At 44.3% G+C, this 27,822-nt stretch overlaps 1 protein-coding gene and 1 long non-coding RNA gene across 4 annotated transcripts; one reads left to right on the top strand and one right to left on the bottom strand.

Annotated features, from left to right (window-relative positions):
* The first annotated feature begins 19 nt into the window (after positions 1-19).
* On the top strand, positions 20-26,814 carry DCDC2B (doublecortin domain containing 2B). Of its 3 annotated transcripts, none has more exons than XM_069971329.1 (10): positions 20-485; positions 5,525-5,582; positions 8,944-9,008; positions 11,692-11,823; positions 11,903-12,037; positions 12,126-12,165; positions 20,725-20,920; positions 21,019-21,119; positions 26,139-26,198; positions 26,465-26,814. In XM_069971329.1, the coding sequence occupies exons 1-10, from the start codon at positions 205-207 to the stop codon at positions 26,468-26,470; spliced, it is 1,074 nt and encodes a 357-aa protein (XP_069827430.1). In that variant the 5' UTR covers positions 20-204; the 3' UTR covers positions 26,471-26,814. The 3 variants fall into 3 exon arrangements, with proteins under 3 accessions (XP_069827430.1, XP_069827431.1, XP_069827432.1); XM_069971330.1 differs by having other exon boundaries at positions 26,468-26,812; XM_069971331.1 differs by lacking the exons at positions 20-485; positions 5,525-5,582 and adding an exon at positions 6,759-7,212 and having other exon boundaries at positions 26,465-26,810.
* On the bottom strand, positions 8,691-21,415 carry LOC138793056 (uncharacterized). Its single transcript, XR_011363205.1, has 4 exons — positions 21,367-21,415; positions 12,077-12,154; positions 11,869-11,979; positions 8,691-8,871 (listed from the first exon to the last, which is right to left on the bottom strand). It is a non-coding gene; the product is annotated as an uncharacterized lncRNA (long non-coding RNA).
* Positions 26,815-27,822: the final 1,008 nt, after the last annotated feature.

The raw sequence follows: 27,822 nt of genomic DNA, 5'->3' as shown, positions 1-27,822 counted from the left end.
GTTATTGTCACCAGGCAACAGCAAAGAGTCGCAGCAACTGAATGACAGACAAGAGCGTTCAGATCAGTGTGTCTCCTTTGTGCACGAATAACACTATCAGATATTGCCTGTCACTTGGCAGTGTAATGAGAGCATTTGAGGTTTTTTATGTTTATTTTCTCCTTTTTTGTCTTTTATACATTTTTTAATAATTCTTTTTAAAAAATGAGTTCCCCTTCGGGGGTACAGCAGGCTCCGCATGCCAAAAATGTACTTGTGTTTCGAAATGGAGACCTTTTCCACCACGGTCGTCGCATGGTTGTAAACGAGAAGCAATTTCTAACCTTTGAAGCTTTCTTAAATGAGGTGACTACCTGCGTACAAGCCCCGACCGCCGTACGAAACATCTACACCCCGCGCAATGGCCATCGTGTGACACAGCTAGGTGAACTACTTAATAGGGGTCAATATGTAGCTGCAGGGACGGAGAAGTTCCGAAAACTTGAGTAAGTATAAACGTTTACATTATATGTTGTGTATAGCGGTCTTTTTTAGTGAAATAACGACATTTTCATTTAAAATAACGACCCTTGTTTTCAGTCTTCAATGATTTCCATTGAAGTCTATAGAAACAATGGCCGTTGGTTCCTACTATTCACATGGGCTGTCAAATTAATGTTTGTGTCATTAGTTCGCGGACGTTATTTTACGCTGTTCGCTCATAGATTTTTTTTGTTCCTTTTACCATCTATTTAATTAAATTCATTGGACCTTTTAAAATTAGACACACCCAGAAGGGCCATCATCAACCCTGAGCTAGTACCAGCGGCCGTCATTGTAATGACTGCCTCCAAAGTACGTAAAACAACGGTCCTTATTTAATACTCAAAACATCAACCGTTATTTTGAGGATCAAAATTGAAAGTTGAAAATTGTGTGAACATGGCCTCAATCTTTTTTGAGTTTTTTTTTTTTGCTTATACTTTACATACAGTAAATGGGACATAGTCTAATTTATGCCACTATTCTAATATTAGTATTTTCTTCCAATATCTTGATATGACTGATTTATTAAAATGTAGCACTGCTATAGTGAATGTATCTAAGTACAAAAGTTGCAAACATATTCACCTGGTACTGACCAGACGTAGTCCTGCACCTGTTTGTGCGACTTTTTAAAAAGTCATAAATGATAAATTGGGAGCTAATCCCGAATTATGCAAACTTTTGGGTGAATACTCAAAACAGGCAGATTAAAAAAAGTTGCATCTAAAAAATATTCAACTGTCGAATACTGGTTCATAAATAGAACTTAGACCAAAAATGGGTGAAAAATCCAATTAGTCACCTAAAAATAGGCGCAAAGCTCTAGATAAATTTCCCCCTAAGGCTAGGTGCACACTATGTTTTTGCAATTCGTTTTTTCCATCCGTTGGAAAAACGTATGCGTTTGTGTGCATCTGTTTTGATCCATTTGATTAAAACGAATCCGTTTTTTTTTTACATACACAAAAATGTAGTCCACTTCATTTTCTTTTATAATGGAAGTCAATGAACGGATGAAAAAACGGATGAAAAAAAACGTAGTGTGAACCCAGCTTAAAGGGGTTATGCAGCGCTACAAAAACATGGCCACTTTCCCCCTACTGTTGTCTCCAGTTTGGGTGGGGTTTTGAAACTCAGTTCCATTGAAGTAAATGGAGCATAATTGCAAACCGCAGCTGAACTGGAGACAACAGTAGGGGGAAAAGTGGCCATGTTTTTGTAGCGCTGGATAACCCCTTTAAGTGTACAGTAACCTCTTATATATATTCTAAGGCATGCCTGTTGAAAACTCACCATCAGGTTTTCCATTGACAAGCATATAATATATTTTCATGTCTGAATTACAGACAGCTGTCAATTGTGTCATCAGACACTCAGTGTCAGATGGGACTTGCGTCCATAATATGGATGCTAAAATACATGGAATACATTCGTCTGATGCTCCCCGCCTCAGGATCAGGCCTTGTACAATTGTGTCTAAATAAACTTGTCCTTAGACTTTAAGGCTATGTTCACATGTAGTATGAAACCGGCCGTTCAGTGACCCAGCTGGGTCACGGAACAGATAATTTTATAAAAGATCATTCTGTCCGGTACTGCAGTACCGGACAGATGATCTCTAGCGCCGCTGAGTTCTGATGCGGGCACATCCCTGCGTGTCTGCATCAGAACTCCCCACAGCACACAATGGAGCGTGCGGCCAGAGCACAATGTAGGTACAACGGCACAACATGCGGCCTGCAGCACAAGGTAGATAGCGTACCAATCACGGCCGTTGCAACAACAGACGTGATTAGTACGGAACTTACGTTGTGTGAACATGGCCTAAAATAGCATTGGTTTTCCATTACATTTATATACAGATGAGGTTTACGATCACCACGTTTATTAAAACAATTCCCTAGTCTTAGATCACTAAGTAGCACCTCTATATTTGAAGAATGTAAAAAGTCGGAATATTATCAGACATGATTTATTTCCACTTCATCACAGTGACTCAGAAGTACATACACATGGTTAGAATTTGGTAGCATTGGCTTTAAATTGACCGGCTTGGGTCAAACATTTTGGGGCTTTCCACGAGCTTCTCATAGTATTCTCATGGGATTGAGGTCAGGGCTCTGTGATGGCCACTCCATTACCTTCTTTGCCACAACTTTGGAAGTATTTTTTGTATAATCGTTTATTAGAAAGATCTATTTGCACGTAAGCTTTAAAATGTCACTGTCATTAGAACTTTCAAAATCTAAATCAACAGTAGATGTGATATAAAGCAAGTTTGCAATATACATTCATAATTTTGTTGTTATTATCATGCTGTAAAACAAAGCTGTACTTACCAGAAATCCAGGTCCAGTCTCCTGAAGGCAGATTTTCTGATTTGTGCTGGTTGAAAAACAAACAGATAAAACACATGATTTCCGGGCAATACAAAGAGTCACTGCTCCACGTGTCCATTAATCACAAGACTGCCTTCTCTCTGTGAGCGCTCAGATGGCCTGAGATACACAGGACTTCCTGTTTTCTGACTGTTTCCCGTTTTTTTTTTTCTTTATTTAGAAAAAAAGAGTCAGAAAACAGGAAGTGCCATGTTTTCCATCATAACTAAAAAAAATAAATAATGAATGTAAATTGCAAACTTGCTTTATATTACATCTACTGCTAATTTAGATTTTGAAAGTTATAACTACAAGTACAATTTAAAGAACGTTTCAGGCAAAATATTTTCAGCCTGGCTATGATATACATTTCCTGGACGTCCTACAGCAGCACACACTACAGTATGGGATTTATTTTCTTCCCATACTCAGGGCCGATTCTGGGGTCTCTGCCGCCTGAGGCAAACCTCAGGCGGCCGCCCCCTGAGTGATGGCCGGCATCGCGCACCCGCACCCCCCCCCCCCCCCCCCACACACACAACCAGCCGCTCACCTGTCCCACGCCGCAGCCGGCCCGCGCTCTCCGCTGTCTCCACATCCCGTCAGGTTCCGCAACGTCACCCTGCAGCTGTCACGGACCTCCAGGCTGTGGTGAGTGAGTGGGGTGATCGGGTCGCCCGGGGTGGCCCCGCGCAACCCGATCACCCCAGCACGTCCCCCACCGACCCCGGACACTCACCACAGCCTGGAGGTCGATGACAGCTGCAGGGTGACGTCGCGGGACCTGACGGGATGTGGAGACAGCGGAGAGCGCAGGTGACGGGACAGGTGAGCGGCCACTGTCATTTTTGTTAAGTGATACTTAACAAAAATGACAGTAGGGGGGACATAATGCCGCCCCCCTGCCGGACCGCAAAATCTGCCGCCTGAGGCAGAAAGCTCATTCTGCCTCATGGCAGAAGCGGGCCTGCCCATACTGTAGTTTGTGCTGCCTATGGACGCCAGGAAATGAAAATTTCAGGTTAGTAAATTTTAGTCTTTCCTGGACGTCCTACTGCAGCACAAACTACAGTATGGGAAGAAACTAAATCCCATAGTGTAGTTTGTGCTGCCGTAGGATGCCAGAAAATGAAAATTTCAGGTTAGTAAATTTTAGTCTATCTGGCATCTCACAGACATGGGGAAAGGGAGAATCGAGTAGTCTCAGGTGCTGTTGGTAAGGAGTAGAACCAGAACGACTGAAAAATAAAACCATCCAGGCAGAAAAGCAGTGGTTTGGCCATTATAGGCGGTATGTTATAGCCAGGCAGGATTTGCTTAAAGCAACCCTTCAAATTCCTTGTTGATGGCTTGAGATGTTGTTTCACTATTGCCACATAGTTCTCCTTCTTTACATTGTAAAGTGCACCAGTCACTTTTGCAGCAAATCACGCCCACATGATGCTGCCACCTTCATGCTTCATGGTTGAGATCGCCTTCTTCGGCTTGCAAGCCTTTCCCTTTTTCCTTCATACATTACGACATTAGTCATTATGGCTAAAAAAAATCTATTTTTTGCAGGTTCTTGTTGGTTCAATATTTAAGAATTTAAAGCCCTACTTTTAATTTTGCCCAGGGTCACACTTTGTCTAAAACCAGCCATGAACATGTGGATATGACTGGAGCTTCCCTGCCTAAAATTAGTTGGCACGTACTCTAAAAAAAAAAAAATTACAGTGGCAGAAATTGCTTATAGCGTTACTGCTGGCAATGATAAAAGGTATCAGAGTGCCCATGCAGACCCCTGTCCAATACCAAAATGGTCTACAATGGGTATGTAAGTATCAGAACTAGTACAAGGAGCAATGAAAGAAGGTGTCCTGGTGTGATATATCAGACTGGTATCCACAGTATCTTCTTAACCAACATCCTAGGCACTTTTCCAGCTCCCCCCACAATCACTCGTGACTTCTAAGCCACAAGCAGCTACAAACTCACATGACACACATACTGTACATCAAAAGAGAAGTCCCACGAAATTCCAAAAAGAGAGTAGGGCAGGGAGGTGTGGGAAAATAATAAAGTCAATTCACCTGTCCCCTTGCCTCTTTAGCGCTGATCCTAGGTCTCGCTAATGGCCGCCGGATGTCATTTTGGGCTGGAAACTGGGTACGCCTATGTACATCCAGCTGCAGTCAGTGGGAATCGTGAGCGATGCTACAGAGACACGGGGATGGATGATTTTACTTTATTTATAGGCTGCATCCATGTTTTTCCGGACTTCCGAGGGCTGCATTCAACTTCAGCAACCATCGGTATTCAAATTCTGCATGAACCCAAGTGCTCGAAGTTTGTTCAACTGTAGGGCCTAAGTGTACAACAGTTCCCCCAGTAAATCTGACCCAATGTTGCAGACCAAGTATACCCCTTATGGCCCCTTTATTGACTTAGCCTCCTGTCCATGCTGTGAAGAGAAGAACCTACACAATATCACAATATTAGGCACATGGTTTTAATCACTGCATGGTGTATAGTATTATGTATTAATGTATTATGGTATTGCTGATGTTGACCATATGGTGAAGGGTTTTGAACAAATTACCCTGTATATCTAACTTGGTGTATTTCATATATTATAATAGTTACCTTCACACTGAGGTTAAGCCGCCTGTAACCACACAAGTCAGAGACATCCAACAGGTAACATTATCTTATTCTTTAACTGTTCTGTGTTCTTGATTTATTGATGTTCACACTTAAAGGGGTATTCCGCTCAAATGTTACTTTTCATATGTTGCTTTCCATGGTGAAACTAACAATGCATTCTATACTCAGTTTTGAGCTTTCTGCTGAAGACACAAAAACCTGAGTATGAGCTTTTCTCTCCGTCTCCCCCTTCTCTCTCCTCCCTTCCGAGATGGCTGATGTAAACAAGTCCCTAGCAGGCTTTTTCTGCACCTTTGTAAGCACAGTGAGTTCATTAGTAAATTTACTCTACCAGCATTACAAAGAAGCTACAAAATTTCAGATACAGCCTGCCAGGGACTTGTTTACATGAGTCATCTCAGAAGGGGAGGGGGAGATGGAGAGAAAAGCTCTCAAACAGTCACAAACTCAGTCAGCAGAAAGCAGCAGCTCAGAATTGGGAAAAGGAGACTGAATAGATAATAAGTATGGAATGAATTGTTACCCTCCCTATGGGCAGCAACATATGAAAAGTTATGTTTGAGTGGAATACCCCTTCAAGTTCAGAAATGATCATAACAAATTTTGACGCAAAAATGGGTTGTTTTTCTGTAGAACGCAATGCATATACAATTCTGCAGTGTTCCTATGGTGAAATGTAGGCATTTGTTTCCTGTTTGTGATTTTTTTCTGTGTACATTACAATTTCACTTCAAATAAAGAAGGGAACATATACGTTCTCTGAAAGGGCCATCCTTGCCTCTACCTGACTGAAGGCCTAGCCAACCAACAAATACTAAATGATGCATGGTTTTTGTATATCAAAATCAGACAATTTGTATAAAATGGTCCGAAATCAATCAAAGTCATAATAGCCGTGCATCACAAAAACTGCTAAATGTTTGTTATTCGTTGGCGAAAATACTTTGGTGCCAAACTAGTTAAAAACAGGAAACGGGGAAAACCAGTAATGTATTTTATCCCCTCAGCTGTTTTTGATAAAGAGACTTAGGGGGAGATTTATCAAACATGGTGTAAAGTGAAACTGGCTCAGTTGCCCCTAGCAACCAATCAGATTCCACCTTTCATTTTGCAAAGAGTCTGTGAGGAATGAAAGGTGGAATCTGATTGGTTGCTAGGGGCAACTGAGCCAGTTTCACTTTACACCATGTTTGATAAATCTTCCCCTTAGGGTTTATGAAAATCATGCTTTTTCATTATATATTAAAAAGTTACGGAACATCTAAATGACTTTTCCATTTTTTTAAATCTCCACTTGCTCCCAATGAATGTAAACATTCAGGCCCCCTTCACACGTCAGGAACATCTATCCAGATTTCTATTGGACATGGGCACCCTTTAGGATTTTTCCTGTTTTTGACTGGAATTCCATCACGGTTGCCCCATAGAAGTCTACGGGAGTTTCTGGAATTAGGGATGCTTTCCTGATGTGCGTCCGTAAAACATCTGGAATTACAGACACTACAATATACAGTGGTACCTCGGTTCTCAAACTGTATTTTCACATGAAAGTTTGCTTTTGGTTCTCAAACTCTTGCTCGGTTCTCAAACACTTTTCGGCCCCCAGTCTTAAAGTACTCCGTATCTGAGCGTTTTTGTGAGGATGGATGGTGGGTTGTACCTGGTGAGTTTAGCACTGGTGAGGCTTCACATACAGTACAGTACTGTATAAGACTGCTGGAGTGCATATACAATACAGTAGTAGTACAGTCAGTGCACCACCATCTCCCATCCCGTACAGTGCTGTATAAGATTGCTGGAGTGTATATACAGTACAGTAGTAGTACAGTCAGTGCACCACCGTCTCCCATACATTACAGAGCTGGCATGGGGGGGGCACTCTGCAGTAATAGATGAGTGAGGAGTCGGTGACTACTGTACTATAATTGCTAGTTTTGTTGAACATTTCTTGTGTATAATGTCCTGTACAGTATAGTGCTGCTCTGTAATGTCCTGTACAGTACATAGTGCTGCTCTGTAATGTCCTGTACAGTATAGTGCTGCTCTGTAATGTCCTGTACAGTACATAGTGCTGCTCTGTAATGTCCTGTACAGTATATAGAGCTGCTCTCTAATGTACTGTACAGTATATAGTGCTGTTCTGTAATGTCCTGTACAGTATATAGTGCTGCTCTCTAATGTACTGTACAGTATATAGTGCTGCTCTGTTATGTCCTGTACAGTATAGTGCTGTTCTGTAATGTACTGTACAGTATATAGTGCTGCTCTGTAATGTCCTGTACAGTATAGCGCTGCTCTGTAATGTCCTGTACAGTATATAGTGCTGCTCTGTAATGTACTGTACAGTATAGTCAGGCTCTGTAATGTCCTGTACAGTATATAGTGCTGTTATGTAATGTATTGTACAGTATATAGTGCTGTAATGTATTGCACAGTATATAGTGCTGTTATGTAATGTATTGTACAGTATATAGTGCTGCTCTGTAAAGTCCTGTACACTATAGTGCTGCTCTGTAATGTACTGTAGTGATTACACTGGGCACTTTTTAATGTAATAAATGAGTATTGTAGGTAATTATTGGTGGGTGTTGGAACCAATTAAACACATTTTAATTATTTCCTATGGGAAGAAACTGCTCGGTTCTCAAACTGCCTACTGGAATCAATTAAGTTTGAGAACCAATTAAGTTTTTACCTGATTAGGAAATTCGGAAAGCATTCCTGATGGTTTCCTGATCGTAAATACAGACTATTGTCAGGAAACACTGATGGTTTCCTGAAGCCTCCTGAATTCCTTTTTCTGACAGTAGAAACTGGCAAGGACGTGTAAAAGGTGATCATTGTTTAAATTCAGAGGCTTGAAGGGAGGTGCCCAGGTACCCAATTATCACCTCTTCCTAGAATGCTTGGAGTGGAGGCCCATATGGTCCCAGTTAGACTCAACTCCATATTGGCCTCTATGGTTTTGGAATGGGATGTCCAACAACTTCAATAAGGTGTGATGGTCAAGTGGCCACTTACTCCTGACCAGGTTTCACATAAGTTAGTTCACCATTGTGTCTCCTGTTGTCAGAAACACTTAGACTTTCAATGGCCAGGACAAGATTCCCAGCATATTCCACTTTCTCGAATACTTCCTTCATACATGACCCCACTACCCTTTTTTCGAGCTGTTCTCGGTGTGCATACCAGCATCGGGCTTCCTCTGCTTTGATGAGTCAAAAGTCCAGAAGGGAGAGGTGTGTGAGCTGGGTCGGCAGGAAGGGTGTTTAACCGGTGTCATGGTGTTCAGGGGTGAATGCATGCAGCGTCCAGGAAGGGCCTGTACAAAATATACTTAAATGTAATTACTGTTGGCAGCGCCTTATTCCCACCCTAATCTTTGTTTCTCCAGTTCTCTCGCAAGTTAAAAGTCACAGGTCGCTGGAGGGAGGAATCTCACCTTCCTTGTATCATTCAGTGAGTACATTCAAAAACTTTACGCAGTAATGCTTGACATATTTTAAACTGTTTACATTGAATGTGTAGTCTGATCTGTTAGGGTATGTCATGGTGTGCACAGATATCGAGCAGACTGACATACAGTTCTTTGGATTCAGTATGACTTACTAGCTTATTCTAGCTATCTCTGTACGCATGCCTATTCAGGTTAGCCTGTCAGGGAAGTAAGACCGTTCTAAGGAATCAAGTACACAGTCTGCAGAGACATGTCAGAAGTTTTCATGGGTCAGGGTCTAAGTGTTCAGTCCCGACTCCATGACATGTCAAAAGTTTTCCCAAAGGACAGTGACACTTTAAGGGTAGCTTCACACGTACCGACTCGCAGCGCAGCGGTAATAACGCTGCTAGTCGGCTAGGTCCTGGCAGATCACTTTCTGAACGACTGCTGCGTGTATGTAATTCTGCCGGCCGCTTAACCCCTTCAGCTGCCGCCCGGCTCCCGCTCCGCTACCGCTCTGTATACATTACCTGTCCTCGCTGCACGGGGTCCCGGCGTACTGCTCTCCCGCCAATCAGTGGCTGTGGCAGGGCAACATACTGTTTGGCCGGGCGGGAGAGCAGTACGCCGGGACCCGTGCAGCGAGGACAGGTAATGTATACAGAGCGGGAGCCGGGCGGCAACAGAAGGGGTTAAGCGGCCGGCATAATTCCATACATGGGGGGTTATTGATGCCAGACACCACGATGGGCAAGCGTCTTTATTCTAAGTATTTGCGGGTATGGGCTGACATTGTTCTTAGCCATCCGAGGCTGTGTGGATATACTACATGGGTAGTTGTATATTGACTTAGACGTTTACATGGTATAGTGGTATATAATAGGACTTTGTTAGACCAAGGTGTTCTGGTCGTCACTTACTGCTGGATTCCCTTTTGCACTAAAAAGATCTTTTAATTGATTTTTAATCATGTCCAATAAAAATTATTATATTTAAAATTTAGCTTTGTGTGGTGTAATCATAATTACATACATGCAGCAGTTGTTCAGACCCCTGCGTGTATGTAATGACAGTGATCTGCCAGGACCTAGCCGACTCGCAGCGTTATTAATGCTGCGAGTCGGTACGTGTGAAGCTACCCTAAGGGACATTCCAGTAGACATCTAGACAATGTATGATGTGTAATTGGCATGTAATAGATGCTACAGTATGTCACAGGTGCGGTATACAAAAAAAAATATGTATATATGTATGCATATACATTATGCAAACTGGCACAAGAAAGAATTAGCACGTGTTTGGAAGACGATGCTGTCTACAATCTCTTTTCTCTCTCTCTTTATATATATATATATATATATATATATATATATATATATATTAATTTGCTTACTACAAAGAATCAAAGAATTTAATCCTCAATTAAGAATTTTCCAAAATGTTATATAATCAGTTGTGCAGAAAATACTGGTATAGATGATGGCCAACCATGTAGACCAATATACCACATTTTATGCATTTACTCCTAGCTTTCAATGGCTATAATCAGTAAAAGGAACAAAACAATGGCTTTTTCCTTTAAAGGCCATGTTGCAACAACGGCCGCTGTTTATTAACAATGTACAATTACATATACAGGCTGTAATCACTACGGCCAGTGTTCTCTGCGGCTGCACAAAAAAAATTGACAGGTTTATTTTGACAGGTCACACAGGGATTTCAGTGCCGCAGTCCTTTTTTTTAAAAAAACACTGCCCGGTTCTCACACTTGGTGCGGTTTTTTTCTTGAGCACCGGCCTGGCTTAGAGCACTCGGGGCAGATCCACTGCCCCCCAGTTTGACGAAATCTCCTCAATGGAGTAGCGTCACAGAGGGGAGGGGATATAGTGACACTGGGGGCGGGTGCCCAACTCCAGTTTGCCAAGACAGGCCGGTGCTCAGGAAAAGACCAACTGGGAGAACTGGGCAGCATTTAAAAAAAAAAGGACTGTGCCATCAGAATTTTTTACTAGCTTAATTATCCTATAGAACCAGATATCCATCTTTTTTTCTGATCTCTAAGTTCTACATATAAAACAATGACCTCTATTGTATAGATTTTCTACAGCTAAGTTTTCATTGTTACTAGTTTTCAATATTTCTTATTTAAATATTTATCTCTTTAAATTTGCCCTGTCTTTACCAATAAATAATGTTAAATCAGCCGGGGAGGTGAAAAACTATATCTTTGCAATTTACTCTACTTAGTTTTTTGACCGTTTTTCTATATGAAATACAGTGCTATATAATCAGCCACTAGGTGTCGCACTTTCTAGAGAGCTGCAGTCGAGGCTCCATCACTAAGGCCATTTGGTCTTTAGTAAGAACAAAAAAAGAGACAAAATGCAGTAAGTGATGTCAGATGAGTAAGCGTGATCATACAGCCTGCCCACCAGCTCAGAGTGAAAAACAGAAGCATGAGCAGCACAATGGGGCACTTAATGGATTGGATGGATGAAGCTGCAAAATTAAGATCAAAATAAGTTCAGCATACATAATGCAAGAATTAACTATGTATATGTATACACATATATTTAAACTTTAAACTTCTACCTTCATCATAAAAGTACCCTTGTCCAGATGCATCCAAGTTGATATTGTATTATGCTTATTAGAATCTTTTGTCTGCCAATGTATTAATCCACGTATTCCTACTTTTGCCAGTGTTTTTCGCAATGGAGATCTCATGACCCCACCTCTTCGAGTCCTTATACCTCCAAGTGTCTTGAAGGAGTGGGAACTGGTCCTAACCCTGCTTACTGAAAAGGCCAACTTGTACAATGGAGCTGTAAGAAAGTAAGTGAAGGTTTTAGGCATGAGAAAGCATAGTACCTTACTTACCAATGTGCAATGCACTAATACTCGGCTTCTTCAGGGTATGCACTTTAGATGGAGTTTCTATCTCGTGTGGAGCTGAGCTGGTCTCTGGAGAGTATTATGTTGCTGTTGGATCTGAGAAATATAAATGTCTTCCATATGAAGAACTTCTAAGTCCACCAGGAGGAAACAAGTACAGACACTAAACTATCTTATTACTATTAGCTTTTACCTTTATTCTGAATATGTACTTTTCACTTGCCATGTCCTGTTTGGTTTAGGAATCGCCCTGGTGTAAAGCGCAGGAATCCTAAAGTTGCGGTAAGCAGGAGATGCTTTATGTCAGCACAATATTGTTATAGACACATGTAAAAGAACCTTTTACATAGACTGACTGCAAAGGTCCCCAACTTCTCCTGAGAGTCACCATTGTCACTGACAGATAATAGCATGCTACATGGAATACAAGCTTTATGCACGTGTCCTATTCTGACCGATAGGACGCAAACATGACCCTCACATGGGAATGGTTGCCTCAGCATAGTCACCTAGCCAGGAGCTGCAGTGCCTCTCCACACCTTAAGTTAGATCAGACGAAAGGGAGAGGTGCTCTATCACCCCTCTAAGTTTTACTATAGGAATATTTTTCACATCAAGGTAAAAACTAGAGATCAGTCGGACCCGAGCATGCTCAAGTCTGATCGTTCGGCATTTGAATACCGGTGGCTGAAGAAGTTGGATGGAGCCCTAGAGAGTACTGGAAAACATGGATACAGCCATAGGCCATAGGCTGTATCTATGTTTTCCCAGACTGCCTAGGGCTGCATCCAACTTCTTCAGCCACCTGTATTTAAATACCAGATGATCGGACTAAAGCATGATAGATTTGCGATCATCTCTAGTGAAAAACTATCCTTCTACATAAGCATGGCTCCTCACCAACCCTTTTTTTTTACCTTCTCTCCTCTATGTGCTTGTGATTTGCCCTTACCTGACACTTTACACAACCTTACCTATAGCTAAGATGTGCTAACCGTGAAGCCTATAGCAGGGAGTAAGGAGGCCGCCTTAAAGGGAACCAATCACTGGAAAAAAGCATATAGAGCTTTTGAAATGTGCTGTTAGAGCACACAGCACACTTGCCACACGTGTTTCCATAGCCTCCGTGCCTTCCCCGTGTAAGCCGCAAAGTAACTTTATAAAACTGGCGCCCTGTATGCTAATTACCTGAGGTAGTCACCTGGGCGGTGTTCGGCTAGCAGGTAGTCACGGTTCCCTGGGCGTTCTTCCGCTGTAATCACGCCCCTCTGGGCGTGATTCAAATGGCAGAGTGGCTGTGGCGTCACTCGGGAGCGCGCCGTGCCCAACGTCGGCGCGCTTACGTACTGATGCCGGACGCCGCCGCACATGCGCAGTGCAGCCGCTTCCATTCCGGTTGGACTGCGCCTGTGAAGAATAGCCTCGAACTCCGGCTAACAGGCTATTCGAGGCTATTCTGCACAGGCGCAGTACCGCCGGAATGGAAGCGGCTGCACTGCGCATGTGCGTCGGCGTCCGGCATCAGAATGTCACAGCTACTCGGCCATTTGAATCACGCCCAGAGGGGCGTGATTACAGCGGTAGAACGCCCAGGGGACCGTGACTACCTGCTAGCCGAAAACTGCCCAGGTGACTACCTCAGGTAATTAGCATACAGGGTGCCAGTTTTATATAAATTTTATTAAATTTTCAGAATTTTTTGCATACAGACATACAAACACCCTATCTCTCAAAACAATAGAGAGAGGGAAATAACATAAAGTGAGATATCATATTCGAAGTACAGGCAGAAATACATGATGAGGAGACAGAGGTATCTGGCATGTCACAGGATAACACAAAGCAACTAAATTCACATTCGTGTCTGGGCACAATAATCTTCCAAATCTTGACAATATCACACTTGGTTCGAGAGATTCCCCCCCCCCCCCCTCGCCTCCCTTGTCCCATCACCCACCCTTCTTCTGGAACACAAGGACATCTAAGGAGATACATTGCGATCAGGTCTTCCTAGAAGTGGCTGCTAGACACGCAGGCACCCCAGAGTTCCTGCCAGATCATGCCGACAGTACCACTCGGTAAGTCTAAAAGGGTACATTATGTCATGTATCTCCTGAGCTGTGTGATGGGATTCCAAAAAGGAACGCCAACGATCAAAAAACCCCTTAATCCCTGAATGCTTGTGTCTTTCAGCATAAACTCTATCTATGCCAAAGAGTCTTTTTAGCTGAGATATTACCATAGAGACATCTGGAGTCTTACCTGAGAGCCACTCCTGGAACAAACACCTCAATGCTACATGTATGACTATATGTACTACGTCAGGTATCTTTACCACTGTGTCTTCCTCCGGGGGTCTTAATTGATGGAAGAGAAAGGCCTGGGGGGAGTGTGATATCTCTATCTCCCAGTGCGATTGAACATAGGCAGCTATGGCCCTCCAGTATGCTTGGGTGTGCGTGCAGCTCCACACCCCGTGCCACAGGTTAGTGAGAGGCTGGTCACATTTTGGGCAGGCTGTGATTCTGTCAGGAAATTGCGGAGAGGGGAGTATGTTAAAACCATAGAGTGCATTATGTGCCAATTTAAAATAAGTTTCTCTCCATCTTTCGTTTATTATGCATTTTCTGACCTTTTGCCACCCTTGCAAGATTTGTTCCTGGATTTGTTGATCAGACGTCCATCTAACCCAGGACGGAAACAGGGCTGTCTTGTCAATTTTTAGGAAAGAATCTCTAAGGGCATTATACAATACTGAGATGGAAGTCTTTCCAGGAGCGGCTCCCATGATACCATCCAGAGTATGGCTTTGAGCCTCGTCCCCCAAATTCCGCAATCTGGTAGAGCAGAAGGCATACACCTGCTGGACATAGAGGAAGTGAGACCGAGGAAGATCAAATTTGGACAGGATTTCCGATGGGGTAAACCATTGCCTACCCTCAGGATTAATCAAATGGCCCGCCTGGGTGACTCCCCTGGTCATCCATTGCACCGCCCATCCTGGGGAGCTTCCCCAAGGAGGTTCTGGATGTCCAAAGAGAGGCATCCTTTTGGACAAGAGAAAAGGAAGTTTAAATATCTTTCGTATCTCCCTCCACGCCATCACTGTATCTTTCAGAACGGTAAAGCTCTTAAGTTGCGTCGGCATTCGGGAGTGGGAGGTGTGGAGAAGTGCTACCGGGTTCCACGGCTGAAGAAGTGCTGACTCAAGAGGGAAGTTAGAATGATAGGAGGAGCCATGTAGCCAGTCAATAACGTGACGGAGAAGACAGACTATATTGTATCCCCTAACATTTGGGAAGTTGAGTCCCCCATCCAATTTGCTCAGGGCCAGTTTCTGAAAGGCAATTCTTGGGCGCTTACCCGCCCATATGAATTTGGAGAAAGACTGGCGAAGTTTATTTATGTCAGTGTGTTTTATAAGCAGGGGTAGAGTTTGAAGTGGGTACAACAACCGCGCAAAACTGACCATCTTTACCAGGTGACAGCGCCCCATAAAGGTGACCGGTAGCTGTGCCCACTTACGCAGTTCCGCATAGATTTTATTCAATAATGGGGGGTAATTTAAGGAGTACAAAGAATCCGGCGTTTTCCCCACCTTGATCCCTAGATAAGTTATATGTGTCTTAGCTACTTGTACAGAAGATGGCCTATTTACACGCACCCAAGGAGGGGGAGACGGGCCCAGAGGGAGGAGCTCACTCTTAGTAAAATTTATTTTATATCCTGAAAGTTTACCATAGTCAGTCAGGAAAGAAAATAATGCGGGCAGGCTGATATGGGGGTTATTAAGAAAAATTAGGAGATCGTCCGCAAAGAGGGTTGTTTTAACTGTTCTGTCACCCACCTGAATACCCTCAAACATGTCTGATGTTTCCAGGTATTTGGCTAGAGGCTCTATGGTCAAGTCAAACAATAAAGGGGAGAGCGGGCATCCCTGTCGGGTGCCCCTTCCTAATGGGATTGGGGCTGATAAGAGCCCTGGAGTATGGACCCTCGCTATCGGAGCAGTGTACAGGCCCCCCAAAAATGTCTGAAAGCGCCCTCCAATGGAGAATTTGTCCAACACCGCCCACAGCCAATCCCAGCGAACATTGTCGAACGCTTTCTCCGCGTCTAGAGATAATAAAGCAGGGTTGTCATTTGGCTGAGGGCGGTGTCGGATCCTGTCCAAGACCACCAGCACTTTTCTAATATTAGTGACTGCCGACCTATTTCTAATAAAACCCACCTGCGCCTCCCCCACCAGGTCAGGCATGTAAGTGGCTAGTCTGTCCGCCAGTATTTTGGTCAGTAATTTAATGTCATGATTTATTAGCGAGATTGGGCGGTATGATCCCGGGTCTGTGGGGTCTTTACCCGGCTTAGGGAGAACTTTTATGTACGCCATTTTTGCTCCTGCCGGGACGCTGCCCGTGGTGAACATAGAATTAAAATGTGTAGTGAGACTAGGTGCTATCTGATCTGTTAGTGTTTTAAAAAATTCCCCTGTGAACCCGTCAGGTCCGGGAGCCTTGCCATTTGAGGAGGCCTTTATAGCCCCACGTACTTCCTCCTCAGTGATTTCTGCGTTTAGCACCTCCTGTTGCTCCACAGAGAGGGAGGGAAGTGATAAATCCGCTAGGAAAGTGGGCAAGGTACCCGTCTCTGAAGGGGGAGTGGAGTAGAGTGACGTGTAATAATCCCCCAGAATTTTATTTATTTGGGTCGGGGCAGTGTGCAGGGTCCCCTGTTGGTCTCTCAGTGCTAGTACATGGGCCGGGGGGTGTCTACCTTTTGCTAGTCTAGCCAAGAGTTTGCCCGCCTTATTACCGTGGCAGAAAAATTCCACCTCGCCTTGGGAACGATACATCCTATCCCTCCTGTCTAGCCATAACTCGTAGTCAGCCTTTGCTACCTGCCAGGCCTCCCTGTTGGAGTCAGAGGAGTCCCCCAGGAAGGCCGTGTAAGCGCCTCTAAGGTGATCACTCGCCTTTTTGTATTGGGCGGCGGTTTTTTTTTTCATTGAGGTGACATGAGCTATCAATTTACCCCTGAGGACGACCTTACCAGTTTCCCAGAATAGTTGAGGAGTGGATTTGTGTTCCGCGTTATAATAGTCGAACTCAGTCCACCACCCCCTCAGAAGCTCAACAAATGTTTCATCCTCCGTCATAAAGGAGGGAAACCGCCAGATAAACTCGTTACCCGTCAGGCAGGATGGGAATAGGGTCAATACAACCGGTGAATGGTCCGTGATAACTAGGTCCCCATGCTTTACCGATTCTACCCTACGGCTGAGTATTGGGTTAGTCAAAATGTAGTCTATTCTAGACCAGGATTGGTGGGGGTGGGAGAAGTGGGTGAAATCCCTGTCAGCTGGATGCGTGAGGCGCCATGCGTCCTCCAGACCCGTCTGTTCCAGGAAACCCGGTAGCACCTTGTCTCTAGACCGGTATGGCGTAGGGTTAGGGTTTGCTGAGGGCCCCTTCCTATCCTCCTTTGGATCGAGGACCGTGTTAAAATCCCCTCCCACTACTTTCCTTTGTGTGGCATCTGAATTTAGACTATCTGCTAGTCCTGCAAAAAAAGTTGTGTTGTCCCCATTGGGGGCGTATATGTTAAAAATGCTATATTGGTCCCCTTGGTGGTCTATGATCAGGTGCGAGACCCTTCCTTCGGCATCATGTGTGTGAGATACTAGTTTAAATTGGAAGGACCTATGAATCAGCGTAATAACTCCCGCCTTACCATTCACTGACGGGGACCCATAGACGCTGCCAACCCAGAATCGTTGCATTCTATTCATGTCCTCCGCCTCTAGGTGGGTTTCCTGCATCATTACTATGTCGGGACGATGTTTCTTCAGAAAGCGGAGTAGTTGCACTCGTTTATTGGGTGATCTTAGCCCTTTAACGTTCCATGTTATGAGTCTAACCATGACGAGTCGAGACAAAGATAGAATGCAAGGATAAATTGTAGTAAGAAGACCGCCTTAGATAGAGTGTTTTCAGCAATGAATACCCTATAACCACAGACCTGAGCTCATGTTTGAATTTCCCCCTCCCCTCTCCCCCCGATAGCATGGAAAGAGAGAAAAAAACAATAAACCATGTGACCCCTCTGCCATACACCATCTGCCTCCTGCATAAATCTCGGTATACATAAAAACAGCAACAAAACATAACCAAACAAAAGTGATTTATCATCTCGTGAGAGGGCCTGATAGCATGAGACTGCCTCTCCATCCTCGAGTATGAGACTTCTCTTTTTTCAGCCATGCAACGGGCTCCCGTGGGGGCGCCACTACATGGGTATACAAAAAGTCACGCCCCGAGGATCAAGACATCAGCAGGACCATAGCTATGTAAGGAAGAAAAATGTTAAAAGATAAAAGATAACTATAACAATCTAAGCAGGTGTGTGCAAGATACTTGCTACTGTCCCTCAAGCAGCAGGGTTACAGCCTCGCCATCAACCATCTCAGTCAGGGGAGGGAGACCTGGAGTGACTTCTGGCGCGTCTGGTGCGTCGCATGCGCCTGCGCTGCTCCTTGGACGAAGACTGTTCCGGACGGGAGACTGTACTCTGGGCGGGGCGGCCCTGTGACCGTTGGCTGGACGGCTGTGATCCACAGAAGGGCTCATTTCTCCTGAAAGCTTCTTCCGCCAACTTAGGTGACTTGTAGGTGGACATTGAGCCATCGTTATGAAAAATGCGCAAGGTGGCCGGATATTGCAGCTGGAACTTCTTTTTCGCCTTGAATAAAGCTGTACAAACGTTGCTGAAAGCTCTGCGCCGTTTTGTGACTTCTGCAGAGTAGTCCTCAAAGATCATGAGGCGCATGCCCTGTACCTCCAGGGGCTGAGACCTCTTCCTGTATGCTCGCAGGATAGCCGTTTTATCGTTGAAGTCTAACAGCCGAAATATAACTGGACGAGGTCTTGCTGTCATCAAGTCCCGCACATTCTCGCGGATGCTGGGGGGCATGCCCAATCTGTGCACCCTTTCAATCCTACACGCATGGGGCAGGTCAAGGGCCCTTGGTATGTCCCGCTCACAGAATGCTTGCAGGTCAGCTGTGCCAATTTTCTCCGGTATCCCTATGATGCGCAAATTGTTCCTTCTGGAACGATTTTCCAAGTCATCTATTTTGTCCTCCATAACCTCAGAGACATCGTATAACTGGCGTACACGAGAACGAAGGAAGTCGTTTTCATCTTCTAGAGCAGAAACACGCTGTTCCACCACCTCAATTCTGGTGGCGTGTTCAGTGACTTCCTTGCGTATCTGTGACAGAGAGGTTTTAAAAGCATCCTCTATTATTCTCTGCATATTCGGGAGTATGTGCTGTGTAACTGCTGCTGCCAATAGCTTATAGTCAATTGCGGGTGATAGTCCTCCCTGTGAGCAGGCATAGTTAGTCAGGCTGTCAGCACTGCCTGTTTCCCCAGTATATTCCAGCAGCTGAGCCTGGGCATAGCTCTGTGACATAGTTCCCTGTATTGGGGTCTGGGATGAAAATGCAGGACTGTCTGGGGGAGCGTGTTTCTGGCAGGGACCCCCTGGCATTGTCTTTGTAGGCTGAGACTCTCCCATAGAGAGCACATGGTTACCGGTTCTGGGTCCTGTGTCCCCCTCCTCTGTGCCGGTTCGCTGCAGATCCCGGCTGGCGTCCCTTAAACACACTCCTCCTGTGCTGTTGGGAGGATGTGCCGGCCCCGCCGAGCCGTTAGACTGCTGCCGCTGCCCCGGTTCTGGGTCTCGCCAGCCTTCACTTGCCTGCTGGGGGCCTCCTGTGGCAGTGCTCTCCTCCTCCTGCGCCATCTTGGATTCGTCTGCCGCCATGTGGCCCGGCGTCTGGGGCTGCTTCTGGGTGCTACGGAGCAGGTATCGCTCCATCTGCTGATCCTCCTGCTGATCGCCTGCTGTCTCGTCTCCCCGGGCTGGTCTGTCGCCGTCTGCGGCAGTTTTGTAAGGTACCGTGCCGCCTCACACCGGGAGCTCCTCTGGCGTGCGTCCTTACATGACCGCGCCGGAACCGGAAGTCGGGTGCCAGTTTTATAAAGTTAGTTTGCGGCTTACACGGGAAAGGCACGGAGGCTATGGAAACACGTGTGGCAAGTGTGCTGTGTGCTCTAACAGCACATTTCAAAAGCTCTATATGCGTTTTTCCGGTGATTGGTTTCCTTTAATACAACCAAGTGAAGAGTCAGTTACCTAATGCTGTGTTCTAGGGGACAGCCCATGAGCCATATGCTAGGAACTTTGCTGGATCACTCGCATACACCCGTTTTGTAGTTGTTTCTGATGCAACACAAAAAAGTTTAAAAAGCAGAAGACAAGGAGCTCTCTGCTTCGCTGCTCCTGCATCGTTAACCCCTGATTTTAAAGCTTGCAGCCATAAGAACAGAGGTCAGGGGTTATCAGCAGTAAAGCAGAGATCTCCTTGTCTTCTGCTGATTAACCCCTTTTTTTTGTGTTGCATTAGAAACCACTACAAAATGGGGCAGTATATGCAAGTTATCCAGCAAAGTTCTTAACATATGGCTCGTGGGCTGTCTCCTAGACCACAGCATTAGGGATATTTATGTATTTCTGCTTTTTAACCCTTTTTTTTGTATTGCAGCATGTAAGTGAATTTTGGTTCACTTACACACTGCAGTACACAAGAGGTTAAGCAAAAGGACACAGGACGGCTCTTCCCTGTGCATCCCCAAGCCCCCCTCCAGCATGGGCCCCATAGCATCTGTCTGGCCTGCCTCTATGGTAGCTACGCTACTGGTAACCCAAAATTTTTTGCATACACCAATTTAATATTATGAGCCATTATTAAAATGATTTATCTTTTTATTCAAAAAGGAAGGTAAGGTCTATAGAATATCACAAGATGGAGTTAGCGACTCTGCTCTTAACAGCTCTCCAACCCAGGAAGACAGTCGTAGGATCTATTCCACAGGTGCAGCACCTGATGGGGAAAGTTCTGTTTTCCATGCGAAACCAGTAAGGGTTCATCCGAGAAGAAAACAAAAGGCTACTGAAGAGGAAGAAACCAAGGGTACTTTTATGTGAAACTCATTTATTTTTTATTTTTTTAAAGAGTTAGTAAAATCATTAGTATATACCTGCACTAATACAAATTCTTTCTAATAAAAGAAGGTGGAGTATTTAAAGTCAAAGAAAAACGACATGAATTAGAGGGAGCTCAAGAAGTAAAGGAGGATGCCTATACAAGAGTAGAGGTTCCTATAGATCAGGTATAATCACATATATTATTTATTACTATAAAGGTAATGTGTATTCCTTGACAAACAGTCGATCTGTAATGGGTTAACACAATGCATGTCCCTTTGTTCTTGTGTAAAGTTAAAAACACTTCCCTCCTGAACCTAATTTAGCCCTTCAATATGTTTAAAGGGAATCTGTTACTAGGTTTATGCCAACTTAAATGAGGGCAGCATAAACTAGTGATATAAATGCTGAACAGATCGTTGTATTACTTACATCACTCTGTTCGGCCGTTCTCCTAATATGCGGCAGAATAGGATTCTTGCCACACCCCTTCCCCCACCCTGCTGTTGCTGATTGACAGTTGACTGCCTATACACAGCATGGATAGATAACTGCCAATCAGCAGCTGGTGGGCAGATTTTTCTACTTCCCATGAATATCCAGGACTACTAGGCTCATGCACATAAAGGAGAGGACTACTTATTGTCCATGTTATTCAGGAGGATATCTCTGGATTAGTTGCACAGAGCAATCTAAGTGATACATCATTCTGTTCAGCTCTGTCACTAATTTATGCTACATTTAGATAGGGCTGCATAAACCTGCTGACAGAGTCTCTTTAAAGGTTTCGTTCATGTTATCCCTTTCTTCCAGACTATACAGATTTAGATTTTTAAGTCTTTCCTGATTTGCCCTCAGGAAAGCCATGCTAGTTTGGTTCCATCAAGTTGTTGAATTTTAGGTGATCAAATATCTTCTTTTCTTAGAAGGGTTTCCATTGCTTTTACTACTACAAATGTCAAGCTAACTGGAAGTTACTGGGCTCTTCTCTACTACCCTTCTTGTGAATGAGTACAACTTTGGCTGTTCTCCAATCATCAGGAACATCTCCTGTTAGGAGGGATCGGTTGTACAGATTCATCAGGAGGCAGCAATCACAGATTGGAGTTCTTTAAGAACTCTGGGGGGGAGACTCCATCTGGGTCTGAACCCTTACAACTGGAGGCTATGTCCAATCATTGTGATTGTGAAGGCCTCCTTCTAAAAATACTGAGGAGAAGCAGCTATTTGGATCGTCAGTGACCGCCTTATCTCCATCAATAAATGTATTCTCCCCATTGGTTATTTTAGTAATGCTGCCGTTTTTATTCTTCTTCCTGTCACTAATATACCTGAAGGAGGTTTTATTGACCTCCCTAACAGATTTTTGGCCAAATTTGTATTTTTACAAATCCAACACTGGTTGACACATAAGGATTGTTCACAGTCACTTTGTTTGTCAAATCATAAACAATATCAAATTAAGTGTCTTTGGGGTACAGGTGCCATATTGGCCTTCCTGGTAGTCTTTTTCCTTTCCATCTCCCAATGATGACATTTTGAAACAACGTTTTATAAAATTACCCCACAGTCCAACATTTTATAGTGTTCCAAATGTGCGTACTTCCTCACATTTTCAAAATGTGGGGCATATTCATCAATGTGTGCCCCTGGTGTATGCCACGGAAAGTAAGTCTTCCGTGGAGTAAGGCAGCCGTATCCCCCACTCGTGTGGCGTGGCCTCCTCCCACACCGGACTTGCTCGCAGCCATAAATCATTATAGAAATCTACACCTGCTGGAAGGGCCGGCCGGGTTTGCTACAAGGCGTGTGCCTCTTAGTTAATCTGGCAGAGAAAAAGGGCGCGGGACTTCATAAATGTCCCCTTGCGTGTTAAACTTTTCTTTTAAGGATGTGCAGGTGCAATAGAACTTGGGCACTACTGAACTGGAGTACCATCCTACCCGTTAGTTCTGTTAAATACATTTGTAGGGATGGTCTCTGTTCCCCCATATAGTAGTTAGGCCCCACTTTACCTGTTTACAGCTATGGCTGTATCCATGTTTTCCAGCCATTTTCCAGGTGGTCCTCGGCTGTATCTACTCTTTTCACATAGCCGCCAGTCTGCGGGATTAAAACACTGATCAGTTTTGCTTTGTACGAAGCAAAACTAAGCTGATTCGCTCATCTCTATTAGCAAACTCTTCCAAAGACAGCATTCCCCATTATGGGTATCTCCTCCCCCAGTAGTCAGCATGCCCCCCTCTGTAATTGGGGGGAAAAGCCATACTCACTTCCTGCAGTACAAGCCTGAGCCTGACTGAGTGCAGTTTTCTATAACTCCTCGCTCTGCTCCTTGTACAGGGTTACCATGTCAGAGAACAACCCTTTGCCTAATAAAAGATAAAGAAAAACGGGGGAGGAAAACTGTTTGCACGTATGTTGTAAACTAAAACTAAAACTGGAATATGCCTTACAAGGTTTCTACCAGTCCTTAAGTTTATTTTCTTAAACCAGACTCTAATGTCCTTATCAAAAAAAGACAATTATCCCACCACCTGCCACCAATTCTTTTACACCCTGGCCCTTCCCTAGCATGTGACCATTGTCTGGCTATAAAGGAGCACTCCGCTTCAATACTTTCACACACACCTATTGCAATAAGCCCAAATAAATTACGTGTACCCCCAAACCACTCACACACAAATGCTGCCACTACCTGTCACCTAAGGCAGACAGGATGCTACAGCTCCCACATGCACGAGTTCTCGCACTCTGCAGCACTAACACGGTAATCGGCACAAGCTACAAGTCTACAGGAAGGCTGAGGTTCTCTAGGGCTGCAAGCTACAAGTCTACAGGAAGGCTGAGGTTCTCTAGGGCTGCAAGCTACAAGTCTACAGGAAGGCTGAGGTTCTCTAGGGCTGCAAGCTACAAGTCTACAGGTAGGCTGAGGTTCTCTAGGGCTGCAAGCTACAACTCTACAGGTAGGCTGAGGTTCTCTAGGGCTGCAAGCTACAACTCTACAGGAAGGCTGAGGTTCTCTAGGGCTGCAAGGCTTTAGGCAACTGTCATTTCCAGTAACTTAAAGGGGTAGTGCGGCGCTCAGAAATTATTCACAGAATAACACACATTACAAAGTTATACAACTTTGTAATGTATGTTATGTCTGTGAATCGCCCCGTTCCCTGTGTCCCCCCACCCCCACCCGTGTACCCGGAAGTGTGGTGCATTATACATTACCTGATCCGTGTCGAGGGCCGTCCGCCATCTTGTGCCAAACGTCATCTTCGGACGGACGGCCGAGTTGCTGCCGCCCGTCCCCCCTCCACCGCGTCACAACTGTGCTCAGCCGCTATTGGCTGAGCACAGTTATGCTCAGCCAATCGCGGCTGATGACGCGGCCGCGTCATCAGCTGCTCAGCCGCGATTGGCTGAGCACAGTTATGCTCAGCCAATCGATCTGAGCATCGGATGACGCTGCAGAGGGCGGACGGCATTCGGAACAGTCGGAGCTGTTCGCCGTCCGCCCAAAGAAGACGTCGCTGAATGAAGATAGAAGACTGGTGTCGGCACGTGACAGGTATGTATAGCGCACCACACTTCCGGGTACATGGGTGGGGGTGGTGGGACACGGGGAAGGGGGCCATTCACAGACATAACATACATTACAAAGTTGTATAACTTTGTAATGTGTGTTATTCTGTGAATAATTTCTGAGTGCCGCACTACCCCTTTAACACATCCTGACACTAACAAAAAGTACCGCAGCACACTGCAAATGCTACCGTAAATGCAAAATAGGAATGCTTTGTAGATTGCAATCCTGCTATACTAAATGCAATGCGCTGTTATACTTTTCATGTTTGCTTCTGTATTTCTGCTATGGCAGTGCGCACCTGTGCAGTTAGTATTACTGGATGTGCTGGCCAATTTTTTTCATTTTTCTTTGTTATATGTGGGGGCAGTGGTTGCCTTCATCTTGGGTCATGCACCCAACCCATCGCCTTGGGTGAGTTATCCTGGTAATAGCTGGATCCTATATGCCTAGAATTCATGGCTTATTGCTAGCTCAGGAGAAGCATGCTTATAATGTTGGGTCCATCCTGCTGAGGTTGTTCTGTGATGGTACACACATCAAATGGTATGATAACATGGAATTACAGTTTTTCAGTATATAAGATAATGTTACAGTAGTACTTCCAGGCATAAAAAGCACAAAAGTGTGCACAAACTTGCTGGGACAACAATAAATGCAAATGCTATAGGAACACTGATTAGGTCATATCCATGTTTTCCAGGTCTCTGTAGGGCTGCATCCAACTTCTTCAGCCACCAGTAATCAAATGCCAAGAGTTTGGGTTCGTACGAACCTGAGCATGCTCGAAGTTCGCTCGTCTCTATCTGTTACCAGTAAGGGCCCTAATGCAAGGAGCGATAATCAGCTGAATCAGGCCGATTATCAACCTGTGTAATAGAGAGAATGATCAGCTGATGAAACGATCATCACTGATCGTTTCTTTAGGTTCAGACCTAAAATTGCTGGGCGCGCATCACTACGTGCAATAGCGATACACGGCTGACGATTGTAGTATAAAATAATAAAGAGTTAACTTACCTTACCACGTTCCCCAGTGTCTGCAGCTCTGCCTTCTGTTCTGGTCTCTGCACTGAGAGGCCGCGGCCACTAAGCCAATCACTGGCAAGGACGCCGGGAACGCTTGAGGACACCAGGGAACATGGTAAGGTAAGTTAATACTTTATTATTTTACACTAAAGTGAAGGGTTGCACAAACATCACTAACGATGTCCGTGCAGCCCTTGCTGCTCAATAGTTAGCCCGGCGCTTGTTTCCAGTTTATGATCGGGCTGTCTAATAGGACCCCTTAAATCATACATTTTATTCTTTAATACTTTAAAGCAAAGGTGGCCTTAAGATTGTATGATTTGAATTATTAGTCAGGACCCTCATCTATGAGTCAGAGGACGTGGCGTGTTCATGTACTACAATGATATCCTGGTGGTTTCAATGGGCACTATGTAATGCAAAGGAACAGCCGTCTGATTATAGTCATTGTATAGTTGCTAAAGATAAACACTTCTAACAAAAAATGGATTTCCAGACTTTTAAATTTAATCTTCAAATTACATGGTATTACTTTTCTAAAGATGTAATTGTTATGTAAAATTATAACATTAAAAAAAATTCTGATTTTTGCCTACAGAGGAAAGCAGAGATTGTGCCAGAGGATGTTCAGATAAAAAAAGGAGCCCAGACTAAAAAGGTATGTACACCAAGGGGGAGATTTATTAAACATGGTGTAAAGTGAAACTGGCTCAGTTGCCCCTAGCAACCAATCAGATTCCACCTTTCATTTTCCAAAGAGTCTGTGAGGAATGAAAGGTGGAATCTTATTGGTTGCTAAGGGCAACTGAGCCAGTTTCACTTTACATCATGTTTGATAAATCTCCCACCAAGTATATACTAGAGACCTGTGAATTCATAGTGACCTACATGCACAACTTATGTTTTGTTCTTCTATTCTTTAAGCAGTAAAGTCTCAAGACCATTCACTGTCCTCACCATACGGAAACAAAGATACACCATGAACATGTAATGGATGCGGCCTACAAGTGCAGTTCACTAATATATACTTTTTAGATAATCTTACTCTTTATATGTTTTTCCCATGAGGACTCAAACTCTTATTTTCATATATCTCTCCTATATTCCCCGGTCAGGTATGGCAGAAATCTCAACATCTTCCTTTACATTAAAATTAAATTGTACCGTACTATGTATAATAAAACGTAATGGCACTCGATGCTGAAACACAATAAGACAAGAAGTTGAAAACTTTCTTCAGGCATTGTTAGTTGGCTGTGTATTCTGTATTCTATATAGATATGATAGCTGGATAAAGTCAAGGACACGCTCTCAGAAAGTCCTGCAGATGACATTTTTGGAGTTTGTGCTGTATGGGAGTTGGGACGATTCCCTTCGCTTAACCCAGCCATTTGTTTTTGTTCCTAGATAGTTGAAACGTCATTTTAAGAGTGAAAAACCAATGTTTCTGAGAGGCAGCTGAGTAGGTGTTCCTGTGCAGGTGGTGCTCGCCGTCTGTTAAGTTACAGTACCAGTATGCCCTAATGCCGAGTGGTTTACCCACAACGGTTTAATATTACACCCAGGTGTTCAGAGCTAACCTCAGCTAAGACTTATAAAGCCTTTATTGTTCCTAGTTATAAAGGGGTGATTAACTATTTTGCGTATACTATATATTACAGATAGTCCCTTTTAGAGATGAGCGCTACTCAAGCATGCTCGAGTCTGGCTGATGAAATTGGATGCAGCCCTATGGAGTCTGGGAAAACATGGATGTGGTCTATAGATGCATCCATGTTTTCCCAGACTCCCTTGGGCTGCATCCAACTTCTATAACCACTGGTAACCAAATGCCGCCAGCTTGGGTTTGGACGAATCTTATGCTCATCTCTAAGGACAACACATTCTTACCTAAGCAGTGCTTGGAGTTTGTCAGTTTGTCAATGAGATTGAGATCTAGGAGGTTTCCTGGCCATGGACCCAAGATTTTAAAGATTTGAACATGCTCGAGTTGTGCTCATCTCTAGTCTTTTCTTATACTGGACCTGTACCACATTTGGTTCTGACACTCATAACAGGAGCGGCGGCGGCAGCCCGCCACAATATCCTATGGGCTGCCCGGACGATCAGCTGCTTCTTTCTGCTAAAGACACAGAAAACTGTGTGAGCTGTTCCCTCTGTCTCTCCTCTCAACCCCTCCCTTCCGAGATGGATCATGTAAACAAGTCCCCATCTGCAACTTTGTAGCAACTTTGCAATCCTGGGAGGAATAATTAGTAAATTCATTAGCAACTTAACCTCAG

The sequence above is a fragment of the Dendropsophus ebraccatus genome, chromosome 5, assembly GCF_027789765.1.
Source record: "Dendropsophus ebraccatus isolate aDenEbr1 chromosome 5, aDenEbr1.pat, whole genome shotgun sequence".
NCBI lineage: Eukaryota > Metazoa > Chordata > Amphibia > Anura > Hylidae > Dendropsophus > Dendropsophus ebraccatus.
This window is presented reverse-complemented; position numbering and strand designations above follow the sequence as displayed.